The 22679-nt window shown below is 35.7% G+C and overlaps 1 protein-coding gene across 2 annotated transcripts in view; it reads left to right on the top strand.

The window, feature by feature from the left end:
• SPOCK3 (SPARC (osteonectin), cwcv and kazal like domains proteoglycan 3) overlaps positions 1-22679 on the top strand; it is a 99380-nt gene that overhangs the window by 43932 nt on the left and 32769 nt on the right. For both annotated transcript variants that reach the window (XM_010709475.3, XM_019614469.2), the window contains exon 4: positions 11502-11616. In XM_010709475.3, coding sequence (XP_010707777.1) covers positions 11502-11616 — 115 coding nt within the window. The remainder of the gene's footprint in view (positions 1-11501; positions 11617-22679) is intronic.

The raw sequence follows: 22679 nt of genomic DNA, 5'->3' as shown, positions 1-22679 counted from the left end.
TTACTAGAACTTCTAATTAAACTTAGTAATCAAACAGAACAAAGTGTTCAGCTTCTATCAAAAATAATTATGCACACTCTTCACGTAGGTCATTCTAACACTTAGCAAGGAACTGAAATAACTATGTGTTAAGTAATAACATCAGACAGCATAAGTAAAATTTAGACCAGCAGTGCTGTCGGCTAGTTGTGCTGTCTCGGAGAAAAGACTTACACTAAATTGGTAGGACTATCTCAGTGAAGTATAGTATCAGCGATAGTCTTCTTCTAAGGATCAGTATTTTTGTGTTTGTAATTTTGAAAAGCACGTCATGAAATATTGCAGACACGAAGCTACATTTCTGTTCCCTTGTTTGTTTTTCTACATTAATCTTGATCCAAGTGAGACCAAGTATTTCTTAACAAACAAATGCACTCTTGGGTGAAATCCCAAGTAAATCAGAAGGAAAATATGCAAGTAAAGGAATTCTAAAAAACCAAAGAACAGATCTGAACACTGATGTACACCACACAAAACTGAGAGAATGGGATCTGAAGAATATGACTGAATATCAGTAGTGTATCCTCTGTATCAAAGGTAAGAATGGAGAATTCATAGATCACCATGGACTCGCTGGGAGAGTGTCAGAAAGACTTGCTGCTCTGTCTCTTCATTTGGATCATGACTTCAGGCTTTGTGTCCTAATTTTAATTAGTATATTTGATGAAGTTAGAACATGGAAAATTTTGCATATTTTATAAATGAAGTAATGACAGCAAGAAATAGAAAGATTTAGGTACAGTTTTGTGTGGCTCTGTGCAAGAAGTATCTCCATCAGTTCAAATGGAGATGCATGTCCTCTAGAGAAAAACTGCTGTGTTTTAGACAATCAACTGCCGCCTATACAGCAAGGCTGTTTCTTCCTGGACAGGATGAAAAATAATAATGAGCCATTATGGAATTTTATAAAGGAATTTCCTTTAATTTCCTAATATTTCAGGCAGAAGTAAATAGTATAAATTTTAGCATACATTCTTATGTGGTCAAAATATAGAGAATAGAGATTTGAGGTGGCAATATGACAACAGGAAATCTGAGAATACCTAATTGAATGGTATGACTGAAAGGGGATGATACTATAATGCACAGCATTTCACTGGAATATAAGTACATAGATTTCTTTTTTTTTTTTTTCTTTTTTCTATTGACACAGTATAGTTTAAATTTCTTAGACTTGGGCAGTATAGCCTAACATGGATTAATCAAGTCTGTACATGTTAATTTAATTATATTTCCTGTAATTGAAGACTAATGAGCATACTCTTCAGATGATATTTTAGCTCACATATAATTTTATAAATATTTCAACTTAGACATAATTAGATAAATTCAACTTGTTTAATTAGTAATGTAATCAGCCAGTATAGTAGGAAAGTATATGATATTAAAAATACAGTGATTATGCATGCTAATGAACTATGAGCAGATTTTTTAAAATAAAAAATAAAATCCATGCTTCCTCTGTACTCTTACTTTGTTATTGCTTTTACTCAGAAATTTGCATGTCACCTGAGGATTGCTGAAGTTCTTTCTTAGTAGATTTTCCACCCAAATTTTCAGCTGTTTCAACGATAATTTGGGAGAATTAACTTGCACTATTATCTTTTCTTTGAATATTCATTTCCATTTAAAGTGGGATCTTGTAAATGTAAGGTTAGTTTTGTCTAAGCATTATTCTTTTTTCAGTCTCTCAAGAGATTTTTTCCAAATTACAAAACTGAATACGAGAAAGAAGGTAGACCAAGAGTCTTCTATACTTGTTGAGTGAATTGAGTGAGATTCCATGGATCTGTAGCTTGTTTCTGCTAGAAAATATGACGAATTTTCAAAAATGGAGCTTGTTAGATGCAGGAATTTGAACAAATAATAGGGACAAAAGCAATTCAGATTAGAGATTTAAGTAAATAATAATTAGAAATAATTCAGAAAGTGAAATTTCTAATCTCAAGCATGTTTATTTGTGGTAGGCTGTTAGTCTGTTTTTAAGCTCTCAGAGATTATAATCGAGACTAAGCCATGGACAGAAGAAAAAAATATAGGTGGGAGTAATATAGCTATCTGACTTTGCCCCTTTTGTTAATCATTAAAAAATAAGTAAAAACAAAACCACAATTCCAAATATTTTTTAATGCAGATTTGAGAAATCTTGTCTTCTACAGAATTTTTCTTCAAGGAATATTGAAATGCTAACGTGAAAATTAGGTAGGTAATGTATTGTTTTAGACCAAAAATGAATATAAAGATAATGAATTGTGTGATTCCGATTCTGTGAATTACAATGAAACCTTTCAGTATATTTACTGGAAATAGCATGTTTTAAATTGGGATATCATATGGTTTTGTTGTTTAGCATTAAGCAAACTTTATGTTCTTATTTCAGAACGTAAAGTGAGCCCACATGATTGCAAAACATGTAAAACAAGGTGGTGAGGTGTGTATAAGGACTGATCCGAAAGTAATGCCTCCTATTTTATTATGTTGGCCCACAACATGAGAGGCGGATGTTGGTGGTATGGCAGTAAAGGCGAAACCTTCCCAACAACATCCCATTATATTTTGCTGCTGTGTGACAGATAGCAGCAGAGGGGCAGTCTGACAAAATGACGTCTGACATGGAAGTGTGTATAAAACAAAGGTGTGTCATTTAAATAGCGAATTGATGCATAAAAGGATTTTCAAATGCTCCTAAGCAGCGTCTGTCTCAGAAGCATCTATGAAAGCAAAGGCAGGTAGGTATCTAATTTTAAATAATCACAGTAGGCATCTGTCTGCTTCTTCCTGTGAATTAATATTTTTAGGGAGTCCAAAAAAAGATTGAGTAGTTAGTTGGCTTAATTTTATGCTTTTCTTTTTACACTGTTGCACTGTATAGTGCTGTAGAAAACAGGCAAGAGCTATAGAGGTGTAAAGAAAGAAAACTATATACCGATTTTCATTTTGTTATCCAAATGGCTTTTTTTAGTTCATAGCTTCAGAAGTAGTGTATCGACAGTTTTTTCAAAGACAGAAGATTTCTTTTGCTCAGGGTCTTGGTTCAGCAAGTATTCGTCCTTTTGTTCTTTGTTGAAAACGCTAGTTGCATGTTTTTATAATTGGTGCTTTTCATGTTAGTTTTATTTAAACAGTAATTTATTGGCTGGAAAAGTTTTTTACCCAAACTCCTGTTACTTGGGTAAGTAACACACATAACTAACATGTTGTTATAGAAAGATCAGTTGCTGGCAAAATAATTTTAAAGCATTTGTAGATCTGTGTGTGACACTTGACAAATAAGTTTTCAGGTTAGTTTCTAGTTTCTAAAGCTTGAATTACTTGAAAATATTGCATCTTAGCATTACATCTAGCTGATTGTTTTTAGTTTGAAGCTGTATGTTGCAATTACTTGTGTCTTCTCAGCTGCTCTTCCTAGGGAATTACAGATTTGCACAATAACAATTTCCATGTTGGGCCTACCATTATAATATCACAAAATCTGGACATGTTTTTACTTACATTTTCAGATAACCTAATGTGTGATAACACAAAAGAAAGAACCAATATCAACCGTTGCTTTGTATCTGCCACTTGAGTATTGAATTTCTTTACCCCTCTTCCAGATTTCATATCAGGTAACACTTCATGTTGAACTGGATCTGGAACATTACCAGACTAATACACACTTTTTTATCCCTCTCACCCCATTTGAGATAGCAGCGACAAATCCAGTTACAGTATATTGTAGTTTCTTACCTATTTTACTTCAGGGCATTCAAATCTGAGGCCGTAATTCCAAATAGAGATTTGCACAAAATGCAGTAAAAGCAAAATTTTGAGAAAGTGTAGTCTTCCTGAAATTAAGATAAAATGGGAAAATAGGGACCCTGGGGATGAAAAAAATTGCACAGAATGAAGTTGAAATAATGCAGTACTGCTTACTGGTATGGAGTAATTATCTCCTCAACTGACAGACATCACGTTCTAAAATTGAAGAGAAAACAGATCTCTATAGGTGGAATAATGTGGAGTTCTGTGGGAGAGATTTCTATTAGTACGAAACATAATTATGCTGGAAGAAATATTTAACATTCCATTCTTCTCTTCAGTAGCTTTCTTTGTTGTATTCCAGCAAGAGATCTTTTCTCAGAGATCCTGTTGACTGCATAATACTAAAATCTCTTTCCTACCACCTATTCATATTCATTTACAAAATAAGGAAAGAAGAACTGTAAGCTTTTACTGTAGGAATGTGTAGATATTCTAAATTCACTCCTTTCAGCCACTCTATTTGTATTGTAACAGATACGTTTCTCTGCTTGACCCATGGACATTCAGTTGATGGGTGTTGAGTGCTGTGGTCTACAGCTTGTAGACTACAGTATTAAGATCCTGGAGTTCTCCAGTCCCTACTGATAAGCCTAGTTTCCCCTTATTCTTTCCTCTTGTACTCTAAAAATTTTGGTTAGATCTGAGTGAGTGAGAGTGTGGAAAAGCTGAGGAGTCAGAAGTAGGGCCTTTTATGTTCTCCTCTCTCAATGGCTAGTGTCAGAGCAATAATCCCTGGCCGTAATTGGTAGTAATAACAAAAAAAAATCTATCAACTTTTTTTTTCCCCTCTGTGAGTGTATGTACTCAGGTATTTCTAGCATATGAACTAATTAGTATCATATGAGTCCGAATTTAATTATTCATCAGTGTATTTTTTCTTAGATTGCACAACCTGTTTAATTTTACATGCACTGAAGAGTCGTGGACTTCTAAAGAGCTCTTATTATTCATATAAGGTACAGTTACAAGTGACAGCTATCTTTAAAGATCAAACATTTTTTACAGTTGTGTGAGCTACAGGCTGTCTAAAACGTAATTTACTAAGTGCTCAGCATTTAATGGAAGAGTATTGTAGAAAGCCTTTTTATAAGTTATATATGCTTCATTACATCAAAAAAGACTTTATATCCTATCCTATGCTGCAAATTTATGTTTATATTCTAGAAAAGGGTGCGTTGACATAGCTAACCTAACTTCAGGCTTTCAGAACTAAGGACTTACAGCAGTGTTGCCATGGCTTGAAGCGTGTAATGGATGCAATGAGTATAGGTGACCGAGGTGAATGCTCTGGCAGATGACATCATTGAGTTGGATCTTATGCTACCAGTGTGTCAGATCTGTCTCTAGCTGCCCAGTGTGTGTAAGGTGAAGAAAAGGAGGAGCTGGTGGGAGTATCTGCAGACCACTCTAGTGCATGAGCTGCTGTTCCTTGCTTGCCAGGGCAACTATATGTATTTTTAATAGTCGGCTTTAATTAGTTTGTTTAAAAGCTGATAGATATTCTTAAGAAAACAACGTTGTTGTGGAAAAATACATTATCTTGTCACTGAGGAAGTATTCTCAAAATGGATAGAATTAAATCTATGAGAAAAAGCTGCTTGATAGCAGACTGGGAAATGCCGAAATTCATGTGCAAGCACTGCTTGTTTTTCTTCTTGGATAGACATACAATGCAATCTTACCTTAAGTTGTTATTGTTTCTTTTTCAAGTCTTTCCCTCACTTAAAACAAAGAATAGACTTGTGTCTCGTTATCTAGTCAGTCATTTCTTAGCTCTGCTTTGTTCAGCGCAGTCTAATATCTCTTACCATACAGTAGCTGCACAGTTAAACTACATTCCTTGTAATATATCTCTATTCTCTGTAGTTTTTGAGAGTCTGCAAATAGCAACCAATGTACTCTGTCTCATCGTAGTCCCTCTGTGTGATATGAGTGTTGTTTTACAGATAGAAGACTGTGTTGCAGATAAGTGAAAGCCAATTATTCGTAAGATTAGGCTGTCCAATTAAACGATCATTTCCTTCGCGTTTCACACCAAAAAGAATTTATATATTCAACTATTATGTTTTTTTAGTTGGATCTAAAAATATTTAGTGTGTTCTCAAATCATATATTGAGTTTCCAAGAGTCCAGAAAAGCAAAAATAAACAGACTTAATACTAAACAAATCAATTTTGCTGAATTAAATTATCGAACATCCTTGGACCAGAATAAATATTAATTTAGTTAATTTAGTTTAATTTAATGCTTCTTTCCTTCTTTCCTTGCGCATCATGCAAGTGTGTCTCTTGGTGCTGAGAGCAAACCTATCCTGTGCTTTCTCATTCAGTAAGCTTTGTGTTGTCTGGTTGATCCACTTTTTTCAAAGCAAGGTAAGCTACACAGGTGTCATTCCTGACAGATTTATCTAAGCCTGGTTATAAAGATTCCAACGTTTAAGATTCAATAAGCATTTCCAGCAGAGTATTTTAATACCTCACTGCTTTATTATCAGAAAGTCTTCTTGGTATCTAATCTAAAACTCTACTGCATCGATTTGAGGCAATTATTTCTTGTAACATTTTTATCACGGTGATCTTTTCAAATACCTTTCAGATGCCTTTTATTTGACAGCTATTACATGAGTCCTCTTTTCTCAAGACTGAACACCTTCACTGCTTGAGCTGGTTTCCCAGTTACATTTTTTTCTAGGCCTTTGGTTTTACCTGTTACTTTGTGGGGTTTTCTTCTGACATTTTCATGTGGGCTCATCACCTGTTTGAAATCTTGTCACGAAGCTGCAGTAAGGTGCATTCTTTTAACCTTTACTAGGCTGTACAGAATTGTTTCACATTTTGTAGGCTACAGTCCTATTTATACATTATAGTATGACATTTTTCTTAAAAGTCCATGCAATTGTTGACGGTGATCACTTGATTCTTTTTTTCCCTTTGGAATGGAATTCTAGCCAGCTGCTCTTTAGTTTGAGTGTTCAAGTTGATTACTATGTCTGCTTGAAAGAGGAATAGCAGTTTTCTGAATTACATTGTATTTTCAGCCTTTTTCAATATTATGAATATTTTTTATTAAATTCATGTATTCCAAAGGTATGAGAATGTATTGCATGTTTCATAGGATATTTCCTAAGCCATTAAAGAAGGGACAAAATAGTTCTAGGGTTGTGATACACTCTTGTGAAGATCTGCTTCCAGTGCAGCCTTTCATGACTGCAAGTCATTGATTGCTATTATCTGAAAATCACTTTAACTAGTTTTGTCATCATCGTACAGCATGATTATACAGTGAGTGTGCGTTCTGGTGTGGCTTACAAGGTTGCAGTGCAAGAGAGCATGACAAGTGCTGGCAAAATCAAAGTGCTTGAATTCTATTTTATCTTTGTTTTCTAGAAATGCTTCCAGAGAATGAAGCTAGATCTATTACTATTGGTCTGATAAAACTCTGTAGCATTGTTCATCTCCTTTCATCTTCTGAGTGCTCACAAGTTATTTGAGTATTTATTTCAGTGTATTTCCTAGAAATCATACTATACTTTCTGAGATAACCTTTTCCTTATTCATTCTTTTTTTTTTCTCATTCATTTCTGCACTAATCGTGCATTTTCCACCCTTCACAGTTTCTCAGCAGCTTCAGGTTTGCTCAGACAGTTCAAATTCAACTAAGTTTCAATGTTCTAAACCATAAAAATATTCTCAGAATATTCTTTTTTCACTCTACAGAGGGGTTTTATCATATTTGATATTCATGCTGACATTAATACTCCTTTCTGTGGAGATTTCCTGCAGTCTTTCAGTCAAAAAGTTTTCCCAAGTCACAGGTTTTATTACAGTCTTCCACATATATGTGCATGCATACTGTCATTCACACTTGAAAATTACATCAGTTGGTCAGAGGAACTTGATTTGGGGATATTCTAAGGTAAGTAAGTACATAAGGAAGTATGTGCTATCTACCTGGAACTTCATTGACATACAAATACAAGAGAAGGTAGGATTCTTCAGTGAGCACACTGTAAAAAAATGTATGTTGTTCTTCTATTCATAACAATTGAATACAAAAATACATGTATTTTATTTTATTGTTTTTTAATTTCCATATATATCCATGATTTTATAATTTTGCCATGGAAAAGAAAATACTTCTTTCCATCTTGGGGCAAAAGTAGTCTTTTTATAGAGAACATACAGAGATTGGTTTGGCAGCTGTTGACAGGTAGCTCTTTGGATTGGAAGGCAGCACAGCTTAATGAAATATATAACTGTCATTTAATCTTCCCAACTCTGTAGGAGTAGTTATAAGAACAGAGCTTATGTATATCAAAATAACGTACATAGTAATTGTTCCAGAAGTATAACTGTTCTCATCTTTACTGTAATAACAGTAAAGCTGCATGAGTCACGTCTAGAGATGACACACATTCTTTGATGTTCTTCCCACGGATTTTAATTGCTTGTCTCTAGTTCACCAAACAACTACTTAAGGTAAATTTAAGAATGTTGGGTCCATTTACTACCAAGCAGGTTTTCAAACAGACAGAATATAAGTAAACAAATTGCATCTTCAAATGGGAAACTGAAGAGTACAGAAATGAGGCACTTTTCATTCTGAAATACACTGCCATGAGACCCTGGCATGGTACTTACACTCCATCTGTTTCCAAAGCTGTATGCTGCTGCACAGTGCTTACAAGTAAGAAATAGCTATTATTCTGTCTTGAAACAAGATATACAAAAACTCAAACAGTTGAAACAACCCTAAAGTCAGACATACAAATGAGACATACTGAAACTCCAGTGCAGAGAATCAAGATTAAAAGAGAAAAAGCTAGATATGTTAAAATGTAAAATGGATTCTTTTCACGCATTTGAAGGGTTGTGGTGAAAATAGCACAAATAGCCAACTGTTCATAAAATCAAATTAAGTAATTCTACAAAAGATGAATTCCTTGAAAAATGTGCAGTGATAAATTTTCCCCATATAAACGTCAATATTAAAGATGAATAAATTAAAATCATTTTGATTCCCCAAAGTCTCGAAACAAACGATTTTGTCATGTTCCTAATAATTCCTCTGCTGGTAGTGCATCTGTTTTCACTGTGTGCTCATATTCTGTATGCCATAAATTTCTTCTTCTATGAAGTTTTTCAAGTGTGTTTCCTGCTTTGCTGCCAATTTATTGAGCTGAACACTGAGCGATATCTAGCCTGCCTTTGCTTTACTGAGCTATCTTTCTAATATCCCAGTGCATTGTTGATTTAGAGAACAAAGACAAGAATTTTGAACTAGAATCATACTCCTGGAGTCACTAGCTGCTGCTGTTAAATTGTCGGAAAAGCCTATTGATTTATTTCTGGCTTACACAAGCACTTTGATTTTGCCTTGTTACTGGAGATGGAGAGTGTAACTCTGTCTGCCTGTCCATAGAAGGAGTTCAGTGCATGTGAAATTCTGATATAGCTGTGAATGGGAATACGGAGTTGGAACTGTTGTGCATTGAACTTGCACTCACTCAGGTATCAGTATCCATGATAAGTGTGAGGCACTGTTTTTCTTTACGTTTAAGAGGGCAATGTTACTTTCAAATAAATTGAAGCAGGCACCTTTAAAGAAAATTAATTCAGGGGACTAAACTTGTACTTCATATCTATCACGTTGGCTGGGGCAACTTTGAAGTGCTTATTAGTTTCTTCAGCAACACTTGAGTGAAACAAAGTGGAAATACTGGAGTCTTAAACAAAAAAAGCATCAAAATTTATTTCTTTGTTTTGTACTCCTCATGTTTGATTGCCAGTATTTTAAATAAATAAATAGAAATAGAATTTGTATGCCCGGTTTTAAATGGTCTCATTGAATTCAGTTGCTGAGTGACTCCGTGCCTGACGCATTTTTTGTAAGCATCCTGAAAGCAAGGTGTTTATAGATTTGACTCCCTAATCTACTAAGACTGGACTGTAAAATTCTCAGATCTTAAAGCAGGGAACAGAAATATATATTAAATTCAGACTATGATCTATTCCACTGACACTGCAGATTATTTCATGTATTAAAATATGAGTTTTACGTCATGTGCTGTCTGGAAGGAGATCGTGGTACCTTCCTGTACAGACAGGACAGTTGTCCAGATACACAGTAAAGTAGCCAGTTTTGTCAGAGTCAGCTCCTATAAGGAAGTACTTTCAATTGGAAGAGATCTGTTTTAGTGTTTTGTTTTGTCGAATTAAAGATTATTTTAGCCATGCTGTCTTCAAGCGTGCCTTTTTTTGAGTAAAGGTAGCACAGTCAGAACTGAGCTGCGATTATGGTTTTGTGTAGATGCACAACATTTGAGATACTCTCAATTTTCTAATGTGTCCTCTCTTTGATACTGGAAGTGGTGCAAAAAGATATTTCAACATGGTGAAGTTCAGGTGGAGAACCTCATGGCAGTGTGACAAAATTAGAAGTGCAGCAGTGTTAAAAGTTGATAAAATCACAGGAATGAACTGCGTTCAAGTCATTCTGTCTGCATACTAGTGGAAACCTCATCAGGCCATTCAGCAACATCTTTTATATAGCTACAGTGTGTGCCCAACTCCTTCCTCATTTTTGGGCAAGAGAAACTTCGACTTTAGGATTTGCCAGAAATCCTGTTATTTGTATGATATGATTGCATTAAACTGATGTTACACACCTAAACAGAACAGGGAATATAGCTCACAAGCTCTTACATTTTTTTTTCTGAAATGTTATGGTGCGTAAAACCGATTTCATATTTTTATTTGTCACTTGAAATGTTTTTCTGACTCCTACAATTTTTTGTTATTTGTCTTCTATCTGACCGATGAGGCATCTTCAATCCTTTGTTCAAGGATGAAGTGTTCTACACAAGCACTTTGCTCTTTTCCTTTCCTTATCTCTGAGCATTTTCAAATACTACATTTTTTTGTTTGTTTTCATTTTTCTTGATAGTATGCTGATAATCTTACAGACAGATCTGTATGTCAAGAACTTGTTTTGAAATAGAAGTGAAGTTTTTTGAGAAGACTGACAAAATATAATATTATTTTCTATGTATGTGATCTTTACTATATTAGTTTTATATATTTCAGACAATTCCATTTCCTGGTTAGATTTAGTTTATTTTTGCAAGGTTTGTGAATCAGAACTCTAAATCCACAGATCAGAACCGTACAGATGAATCTGTTTCTATATTAGAAAAACTGCCACCAGAATTGAATCAGCCACAGCTTTCTATTTTACTTGTTATTTTTTACTAGAATAATGCTGTCTTAAAAGTAGAAAATAAGTCATAAATCCCATAATAGATCCCTCTTAATCCCTTCCTATTGATAGTGAATATTGATGCCTTGTTTATTTGCTCATGTAATATAAATAAAACCAATGCAGCCTAATTCTTTTTGATATATGTACTCAAATCAGTCTAAAACCAGAAGTGCACTAATGCCTGAATTGAGTTCAAAACTGTAGGCAGCTTAAGGAGCAAAACCTTTATACGTTTATCTAATCAGACTCTTTAGCATACTCTGCAGAAATTTTTCCTTGCACTTGCGTCTACGAAAATTTAAGTACTTTCCGAAAGATCACTTCAAAATATTTTAGGAGCTGTACTTTTTACTGTAAAAGATGTTTGTATTAATGCCAGTCGTTCTCTCCTCTTGCAGTGCAAATTAGAATATCAAGCTTGTGTCTCAGGAAAACAAATCTCAGTGAAATGTGAAGGACGTTGCCCTTGCCCTTCTGACAAATCCACAAACGCAGGCAGAAGTGATAGGAGAGGTGAGTGATGATCATTTTTAACGACTCATGTCTAGAAGGAAATCAGATTTTGTTCATAGAAGAATACAAACATTGTGTATTTTTTAATAAGAAGTCTTACTTCATTCAAGGATCTTTTCTTTTGAAATTGTGCCTACTTGAGTGCACCACTGTAATTTTCAAATGCAGTTATTTTACTGTGAGTTATTGTTGTTTTGTTACTTGTTAATATTCCTCAAGATACCTGTGGCAGTGCTTAAGACAAAGAAAAAATTGTTCTGTGCTCCTTAACGTTTTCAACTGAATTTGCAAGAAAATGTAGTGTGATTGGGGAAAAAAAAAACAAAAAACTAACTTAAAAAGTCCTCATTAGAGCTTATGGGAAAAAGCAGTTGCACTTAAACTGTGGAACTTCTGGTAAAGACTCATGTAAAAGTGAGCTCTTTGAAAAATGGATAGAAATTTATCAACTTTTTGGTTCATGTGTGAGTATGGAAACGTTTGGTTGCTTTGCTCTGCTGCTGCTTAGCCACTGATGCAGCTGATGAAAAAATTTCTGGCTAAGCACATTTGTATTTCAGTGACTCCCTTTGGAATGTTGTTGTTAAACAAAACAAAATTTGGTGATCCTGCAAGGAGAGCCATCGTAGCATGGTATGTTAAGCAACTATGGAGCTGAATTTGCCAAGAACAGCAAGACTGGAGGTCAGCCCTGAACTTTGCTAGGTGTATTTATTTTTTGCTCTTTATGTTTAGTCACACTAAATTTGTGAAGCACAAGTATCCTGTATCCTAACTGGATAAACACCAGAATTAGTGTTTGAAGATTTGTTGTTTTTTTTTTTCCTATGGCAGTCTTCTGAATACAAAAGAATCCAGAACTACATTTCTAACTTATGTTAACATTGTTGGGTTTTTTTAAGCTTTTTTATTAAGCTTGATGCAGCATTGTAAATTTATTGAGAAATTCATTGTTATCACTTCCTTTACAAGCTCTAGCTGCTGCCAAAAATTGATTTTTTTTCTCCTAGTTTAAAATAAAAAAGGACATTCTTTGAACAGGGAATGAAGGTGTGAGCACTGTGAACACTGGGCTGTGTGCAGTAGTCAAGCCAATCAAAAACCTGCTCTGAAACATCCCTTAAGGCCATTCATGGTATTCTGTAATACTACTGATTATGTAATTAAATATTATTAAGTATGTATAATTAAATTTTGCCTGTGCTGTAAACTCTGAAAAATGACACAGCCTTGGGAATTTGTAAAGCATTTATTATAAATTTTCATGTGGCAGTGGTAAAAAATTACATACATCTGTTATTTGCTCACATTGCCAGCACAAATTAAAACTTCAGTGGAAGAGACAGTCATGTGTGGTTAATGTGATCCCATAGAGTATAGCATAAGTGAAGTTTGCACTAGCAGCAATTTCTGGCTTTCCAGCCCAGAGGTAAGGATATTAGCCTAACAGTGGGTAGGAAGTGAAATTCAGACAATCAGCTGAGAAACATCTCTCTGAGTTTTAGGCCTGCCATTTTCTGTTAGTTTTGGAATATATCACTGCCTCCATTTAAAAAAAATAAAATAAAATTAGCATTGTCTCTGCTTTAAATTGTTTCAGCTGATACAGTTTCGTTTTCTTCTTAATTTATTCTTATCTTAGTCTGTGTTTTCTCAAGCGGACTATTCTTTGTACTCCTCTATGTAAACATTGAAAGCAACCTGTTTTGTTTGTAATTAGAATTGTTTGTAATTAGTACTGGTAGGAATGAACTCTTCTTGAAGATTTGTGCTGCCAAGGGAACAAGATTACTTACGCTTAGTTATGTAAAAGAGAAAGCAGAAAGAGCCTATTTGAGTATAGGAATTAGCTCTAATCCTGTCCTGACAGATTGTCAGGGCAAGCAAAATCAGGGCTTTTCCACATGCTACATTTTACCAGAACATTGAAATTTGAATATAATTTCCTTACAAGGCCAAAGGCCAGGGGACGTGAGAAATACTAAAGTGAGTTGACTATCACTGCTGACATTTCAGCCACTATTGCAACTTGAATACAAATTTTGTTATAAGTGCTGAAAAAGAATCCAGTGATTTTCTTTAAACTGAATTCCATTAAGTGTTAGCTGTGTGTGCATCTGTGAATTGCTTAGAAATTTTGACAAAGCCAGAGACAGAGGAAGATTAGCACTCCAGTTTTAGTGATAACTTAAATGAAGACTTCCTAGGAGATATGTCCTATCCAAAACATTTTTTCATTTATCACTTATTCCTGTTCACAGGTTCTGATTTTTTTTTTTTTTTTTCCCCTCCCTTTTCATGTATCTAGGAAGCAAGTACATCTACGAACTTATCCAAAGTATTTTTGGTATGAAATGCCGTGCTCCTTTGGGAAGCAAAATGAAATCAGTATTCAGAAAAAAAAAGATTTGCCTTTCAGTGGGTATGCGAATCTATTCATAAAATCACACCAAACTTTTAGTTGGAAGGAAACTCTCAAGCTTATCTAGTCTCTCTGCTCAGTGTATGAGGCAAGTGAGGGCGTTCAAGCTTTTCTGAAAGCTGGCTCAACCCAGTGATACATTCAGCTACAGCGAACCTACCCTGTGTGCAGGGATTAGCTTGAATCCAAACACAAAATGGCAGAAGACTTGATCTTGACTTAGAAGTACAAGTTGGTGACAAAACAAGCAATAAAAAAGGGCAGAAAAATATCATCATGCTCATCTGTCTTTATTTTGTTGTGGTTATACTTTAGGGAAACCAATCTGAGTATTATACAAGCTTAAAAATAAACATAAAAAAGGTGCTTAGTCTATGGCCATAAGAGTGGGGAAAATGTGAAGAAGTGGTGTTAGAGGGAAGGGACACGCACAGAAATGTGGATGTGAGATATGGAATAGTGGGGTGCTTTAGCAGGTCAAGAAAGAAAGGTAAACCAGAGTGAAAGAGTGAAAGGATGAGGCACCATCACTAGTGACAGAGGTGTTAATCAGAAGTGAGGAAGCATTTACAGGGCTCAGTCCTTTCCCGGCAGATCCATTGCCACGTGTCTCACTTTCACCCTAATCCTACTGAAATATGCGCCAGGATTTGGGGCATTCAAGTCACAGTGGCTTGTGCAGATGTGCAGATAGGGATTTCACTGAGTTGGAATCTATTGGGCTTCATTTCTGCAAGCTCTTCAGAGTTTTTTTCCCCAGCATTTAAACAGGACCAAAAACCAGAAAGAAAACAGACACTCTCTGCTTTTTATAATACTGAGGAGACTTTGTCCTCTTGGCAGTATCTGGGCCCCATTTTTTACTTAAGATGCTACTTAGAGTCTTTTGCTCTGATGCAGTTTGAGGCTTTTCCTTTCTCATCATAGAAGACGAAGAGCGTTTTTGCTAGACCTTTAGTCTAGCAAAGAGAGAAGGAATATATCAGTCCTTGAAAGAAAATTGTTTCATGTTCATTCGGAAGTTGAGGTGTGGAGTGTTTACACAGAATTAAATGAGACCTCACTCATCAGTAGGAATTCTTTATTTAGTTAGACATTTCCTTCTGTTTCTCCTTTACTTCTTTTGAAGATTACGTGGAGGTCTACTGGTTAAATAAATTTAAAAAGAAAAAGAAAAATAGTATGAAAACCCTACAGGAGTGATACTTTTTAATGGGCTTTTTTTGCCTGGACCAAATACCTAAATACTTAATATGTTTTGAATGCTAAGGACAGCAGATAAGCATATGGATGACGGCTCTAACTCTGAACAAACTGCCTTTAGAGATACCTCAGGAAAGCAGTCCATTGTCAGTTGGCTTGAAATTGCTATACTGGAATTTGCTCTACAGATACTGGGGAAGGTTTAATTATCCTTAAATCCAAAAAGCTTGGAAACCAGAGACCTAGACAGAGTGCCTATCTTCTGTGTCTCTGTTACGCTACACTAACACTGATAAATGTGCCACAAAACGCTCGGGATCCTGGCCTCCCAAAGAGTCTATATTAAGAATTTGACTGATGTGTGCTATAAGTTCTTCCTGGTTTCTTCTTCCTGGAAACAGGGTTGGGATTCTGTCCCAGTAGACAGTCAAGGTCCAGAGATGAGACACATACTCGCATCCAGAAGCTCAGTATTAGTTGAAAGTCCTTTGATTTAGACAGAAAAAGCTAGAACACTGTGGGTGATATATTCAATATCCATTTTCTACTGAAATAGAAGAATTTGCTCTCAAATTTTTCTTGAGGGAATTTCAAATAAATCTTGTAGTAAGAGATCACTTGTTATTTTCACTAAAGTAAAAGAGGTAGATATATATGTGGAAGAGTGGGCTTCTCTGTTTCTGGCCATCTAGAGAGTACAACACAGTAACATAGGAAGCTGCTATAAATGCCATGCTCTTCAAATCTATGCTTTTGCTGGAAGGAAGTAAAAAGTCAGTGCTGCATGCTGAAAATATTTTCAGTTAGCATATTACAAAGCATTTAATCATAGAACATAGCTGCTTTCTCAGCTGCATCCTATTTTACGCTGAATACTGCCGAATTGTTAATTGCTGTGAGGAGATGAGGGTAAGTAACAGTAGGATTAAAGACATTGTAGAATGTCAAATAACAAGACTGCACCCCCCAAAATCCTTTTATTTTATTTACATACCACCATCTTCTCAATATATGACCTCAGCCACGCTTCATATGGTAAAGGTGTAGGTGCCAAAAAGAGCTTTTGTTCTCTTTGCATTCCAGTGTTCACAAATACAGAGATTTAGGGCCAAAAATAACATTCGTGTTAACTCCTTAACCTCTCCTTTTCACTTGCTGCCCTTGAAAGCTAAAAATATAATTTTTTAATTGGCATTTTTTCTTCAAGATTAACTCCAGGTTATCAGTAGAGTAAAATCTTTAGTCAGAACACTGTATATTGGACCAGTTAGGCCTCATAATATCAGTGCTCAGATATGGAGGAGCCAGAAGCCATTTATAAAAGACAATAAGCAAAATTGTCTTCAGAAAGGTGCAGAAGTTCATGCCGTGTGGTCAGGATTAAAATGTAACTTTCAAACTTCAAATGTGAGAAAAAGAACCTTTCTGAGAAACGGCTGACAGGTTAAAATGCACTGTAATGTTTTTTGTTAATATGTTGTAGTGTTTGGGATTCACTCAGAAATAAATGAGTGTGTTTTAAAATATTTCACAAAGCATGTAATCACAGCATCAGACTTCACACTGCCTTACCTGTTTCAGAAAATAAAAATAATTTAATTCCCTATAAAAAGAAGTACTAAGAGAAGTGTGCTGTTCATAATGGACAACCTACTCTCAGTTGTTAACTGTCTCGGAAGCATATATATACAAAAAATGGAAGGTTTTCTTACTAGTTTTGGGGTATACACAGTGGAAACATTTCATACATATTAATTAAATTTGCTTTAGGCAATGGTCAGATTTCTAGTTCACTGTTTTTAACTGCGTTTTTATATAGTTCAGTAAAATACTTTGTTACGTAATTGCTACTGCAATTCTCTAGAATGCAACACCAAATTAATGAAAACCTCTATACTTCTTTAGTTGCTTAATTTTCATTAAACTTTGCTGATTTTTCTCAAAGCGATTTTAAATGAATCCAGAAAGACAAGTGAACAACTACTATTGGAGGCACTCAAAACCAGATATTTGTCTCAACTAGTCGTGCATTCACTGTTTGAGAGATGTGTTGCTTTGTAGTCTAACCACAAATATCGAATCCTGAGCTATTATTTCTGCTCGTCTTAACTACCATCACCAGTGTGAATGTTACCGCTAATTTAAATGTAAATAAGCTCTAACGCTGTGACCCTGTTTCCTTTTTACTGGAAAATATATTATTTATAGGTGAGCATTCTTCGTGTGCCAATGATTCTGAGTACTTTTGTGATTTTAAACAAACTACAGAAGTAACATTACTGTACGTCCATTTTAGTCCTCTAGAAAGCATTGACTTAGCAGTAAATGTTCATTTTGCTTTTATTGCTTTTTACGCGTAGTACTCACTTTTAAGTCTCAAAACAGTTCATCTTAGACCTACATTTGTCCAGTTATGTGACCAAAAATGCTATTTTTTGTTTTGCTTATTTCATCATATAATTTATACTAATTGTGAGCTGTAAGCATATATTATATACACAGCACAGCCATTAGAAAGTAAAGAGAAAATGGAGGCATTGTAGATCTTTATGCTGATACACTGGGTCATGCAAATTCTTTAAGAACATCTTTTCTCTATCTGATGTACATAAGCTGCATTGCAGACAATTTTTACTTGTTCTGTAACAGGTGTTACTGTTTAACCAGATTTCATTGCATTAGTATCTTCATAGTTTATAAATGTTGTTGTTTTTTTTTTCTTAACACAGAATAATAATTTTAGCAGGAATTCATTTGTATCTAGAAATGATTTACATATTTGTGGTATAATATAAACTGAATCTCTTGGCACTGTAATACTGTATTTCATCTCTAAAAGACTTGTTTCATATTCATTACTGTATTTGTGTAGTAACAAAATTATTGGCGCAAATTTTATTTCTTCAATGCTAAGATGAATATTCTGCATGAATCTTTTGTCGCTTCTTCAATAGCATTTGTTTTTGTTTGAGTGACATTGATCTGATTGAAATTGTCAGCAGTATCTTTTATTAACTCTATATTAAGAGTTCTTAAAAAGAGGTATTTCTATCCCAATTAGTAGTAATGTCATGTAATGTGAATAGTAGCAATATCGTGTGGAAGGAGAGAGAATTTATTTGGAATGAAAAGGTGTTTCTCATCTGTAGGCTGACAATCTCCTGATCGCCTTACCTAGCTTGTGCCAGAGAACACCACTTTCACATGGTTCCTTCCCCTGTAATTCCCCTGTAACGTGTTAAAACTTGACAGTTAGAAGAAAGAAGTGAAGGATTAAGGGAAGACTGTCCGTTTGGGTTGGAAGAGACTTTTAAAGTACAGCCTGCTCTGGGACTTCTTAGACTGTAAGCGTTGCTCAGAGCTCTGTCCAGCCTCACTTTGAACACTACTGATGAGGCATCCACAAATTCTCTGGGCAGCACTCACTAGTAACATAAAAAAAAATTCTTATATCCAGTCTAAATCTCTTTCAGTGTAAAACTGTAGCCCCTTGTCATGTCAATACAGTCCCTGGTAAAAAGACTTTATCCTGTTTCCTTTATAAGCCCCCTTTATATATTGAAAGTCCGCAGTGTAGTTTCCCTGCAGCTTTCTCTTTCTTTCAGCTGAAAACCCCCAGCTCTCTCAGCCTTTATAGAGAAGTATTCCATCTCTCTGATCATTTTCATTGCCATATTGCGGACCTGCTCTAACATGTCCACATCTTTCTTGTGCTGGGGACCCCAAAACTAGATGCAGTACTCCAGGGTACTCACCTCTTCTGACCTGCTGTCCATGTTTCGTCTGATGTAGAGAAGGATATACGATTTGCTTTCTGTGTTCAACACACATTGCAGGGCTGCTCTCAATCAATTCCTCACTCACTCTATACTTACGTTGTGGATTACCCCAACCCAGTTGTAGGGCCTTGCACTTGACTTTGTTATCTTCACGAGGTTCAAATGTGCACACTTCTCAAGGCTGTCGAGCTTGATGTCCTGCTAGATGACATCCCTTCCCTCCAGTGCTGACCACACCGCTCAGCTTGGTGTTGTCAGCAAACTTTCCAAAGGTGCACTCAATCCCGTTATCTACGTCATTGATAAAGATATTAAATAGTAATGGTCCCAATAATAGTAAAATTTGTATAAAAGAACCAAAAAAAAAACCAAGCCGGATTCCAAGATGTTTATTGTTGTATTTATGAGAATAACCTCCATTGCACTACAGAATGTGAGAATGCTATGAAAAGAATACTTCATTGTTGCCAGGATTAAGTGAAATCCTTAGAAAAGAATGCTTGCTGAGTGCTTGTTGTCAGTATTTCAACAAGCTAATACTAAAGGGAAAGCTGAGATATTACATACCTACCACTGAAATAATTATTTGCTCACAGTTCGAAGCCTCTTTGCAAACAGCAGCCTTCTTTAGAACAACTTCATTGTTGCTTTTTCTTAAGGCTGCTTTGTTATTTCTGAGTCCCTTGATACTCAAACAGCTTTGTCAACTCCAGATATATCAGGTTCTAAATTTACATTTAGAATCATAGAATCACGAGTTTGGAAAGGACCTACAGTATCATATAGTCCAACCATCCTCCCATCACCATTGCTACCACAGGCACTAAACCATGTCTCGTAGCTCCTCATCCAGACACCTCTTGTACACTACCAGGGACAGTGACTCCACCACCTCCCTGGGCAGCCATTCCAGTGCCTGATCACTCTCTGAGAGAAGAAGTTCTTCCTTATTTCTAACCCAAATCTCCTCTGGTACAACTTGCGGTCCTTTCCTCAGATTCTGTTTGTTGCCTGGGAGAAGAGGCCAAACCCCTCCTCATCACAGCCTCCCTTCAGGAAGCTGTAGAGTGCAATGAGGTCTCCCCTGATCCTCCTCCAGACTGAACAATCCCAGCTCCCTCAGCTACTCCTCATAAGACTTGTGCTCCAGACCCCTTACCAGTTTCGTTGCCCTTCTCTGGACACGTTCCAGGGCCTCAGTGTCTTTTTTGTAGTGAGGGGCCCAAAACTGAACACAGTACTCAAGGTGCAACCTCACCAGTGCTGAGTACAGGCAGATGATCACCTCCCTGCTCCTGTTGGCCACACTATTTCTAATGCAGGCCGGGATGTATTGGCCCTCAATTCAATTCAATTTAAATGGAAAGTTCTTCAGGTGTTGAAGCTGTGGAGAGCAGTCCTGGGGAAAACTTCTCTGTCCTGTGCTGCACATTGAGATACATCTTCCATTAACAGCAAAAGGATGTAACTTTGGATCTGGTGCTCTGTTAAAAGTTTTGGAATAGTATGCTTTTTTTTCCTTTCTGAGTGCCTCAAAGAGTTTTTGCGGCATCTCTCTTCACTGTGTGGGTGTTTTAATTCCCAGATGCCAACAGCATGTCTGTGCTCAATCAGATGGGGCTTTGGCAACAGATGTATGTGTTTGAGGACATAAGCATTGCTGGAGTTACTTTGTGGCCTTGTCCACCACAGGGAGCGATTTTGGACCTAAACTTTGCCTTAGTTGAAATTAGTCTTATTCCAAATGACATTTTAAAGTATGTGAGAGTGAGCTAACATACTTGGAGTGGACAGTATACTTGTGGCTTAGGATTTATTGCCTTGGTTGTTGTTATTTTTTTTTGTGGACAGTTCAGACATGACCATTTAGGCACTCCGGTGCTTTTGAGGTAAAGACTTATGTGCAAGATGAGTAATTAGTTGTTCAGAGTTGCTTTCTTCTCTACTTAAAATAATCTGTGCTCTGTTCATACGCTTTTCACAAAGGAAAACATCTCTACAGGTTGCTTTAAAGTCATCTATAAGGAAAGTCATGTTGATTATTTTTTTTAAAACTTTCCTTCCTCTTTTTTCGTTGTATAAATTAAAAGGGGAAATCTCATGGTGAATGCCTTGACGAAGACAAAGGTTTTAATTTCAGTGTGTTATTCTGTTGTAACCAAGTATATTGTTTGTATGTGCTGCTGCAGTTTTCAGAAAGAGATAGGCAAGCCATCATAATGAAAGTAGATAATTAATGCTGTTTAATTTTTATAAAGGTCATTAAACGTTTGATGAGTGATCTTAGTATTAGAGGTCCCCCAAACATCCAAATTGTTAGGAAAGTTTAGCCTGTGCTGCACAACAATCTCTATAAAACTATGTTAGGCAGCTATAAGAGCATGCTTTTTTTAGGATACGTTCCTTATCTTCTTTTGTTCTATGCCAACCAGCATTTATGGATTATAAAGCTAGAAGCTTAAATATGGCTCAGACCATTAATATGGTGTTGCATTTAATTGTAATGGCTATAATTGCCTTAATTATGTAAATGAAGGGGCCGTGACAGTCTTATGATACATTAAAGGCTTTAGAAGTGTGTCGCAATAATTCTATTGAGAATAAATAACCAAAGAGATGTAGATCATCTGCTAAGTATCTGGATCAGCGTTATCTTTCTGTTCATGCAGCGCATGAATAAACCAACAACATGCTGCTATGTTTGTGTCTCAATTACTGATGTGATTGTAACATTTTCTCACTGATACTATTTTTATACTATCAATATGCAGTTGCATTTAAAAGGGATTCATTGCACATCAATGGGAAATAACTGCCAGAAAAATACTTTCTATATAAGATAATTATTTTAAACTAGGTTATTTACCCCTCCTGCTTATTTTTGGAAGCTAAAACTTATGGTACCAATTGTGCTGCCGAGCTGTTTTGTGCTGTTTTGTGCTGTCATCGTGTCAAAGCTTATTGGGTGATCAAGAGAGCATTAGGAAACTCAGGCATGGAGTGATGTTTTGATAGTGTTCTGAGTGAAGGTTGGATCAGTGGAGTTCAGAGTGGTCTTCAAGTCAGATGCAAACCCACTATTCAAAGAATGTGTGACTTCCTATTTGCAAATAGTTCTCAGGAAGAGGAATTCAGTCTTTAGTAGTTTAATTTCGTTCTTACTTCAGAACTTCGATTGTGTCATGCATGCTTGCTGTTAAGTAGTTGGAGTGATTGTTTTAGTAGCTGGAAGTTGTCTTAGTGACAAACAGCATTTATCATAGAGAAGAGTTTAAATCTCCAAAAAATACCATGCTTCTAAAATATCTTGTGAAATCCTGATCATTCCAAGCCTATTCTCTCAATGAAACAATTAACTAATAGTTCCACCAAGATGTATGTAGCTCACTGTTATTTTCATTTCATAAATATTTGAACTCAATTTAAGAATTGAGAAGTGTTCTTTCTGTTGGTGCAGTATATTGAGGCACTAACAGAACAATTTACATGGCTAGAATTTCTTCAGTGATGCACTGAAAAAGTTTATCTGTGCAGTGACATTTGATTACACTTAGGCTGCATTCATGTCATCTGAATATCCTATTAATGTCAAGATGTTGTAATTTGTCAAAGTTTGAAAAGATGTTGCAGTGCAAAAAAGAGATTTAACAATGTGTTTC

This window comes from Meleagris gallopavo, chromosome 4, assembly GCF_000146605.3.
Source record: "Meleagris gallopavo isolate NT-WF06-2002-E0010 breed Aviagen turkey brand Nicholas breeding stock chromosome 4, Turkey_5.1, whole genome shotgun sequence".
Classification (NCBI taxonomy): Eukaryota; Metazoa; Chordata; class Aves; order Galliformes; family Phasianidae; genus Meleagris; species Meleagris gallopavo.
This window is presented reverse-complemented; position numbering and strand designations above follow the sequence as displayed.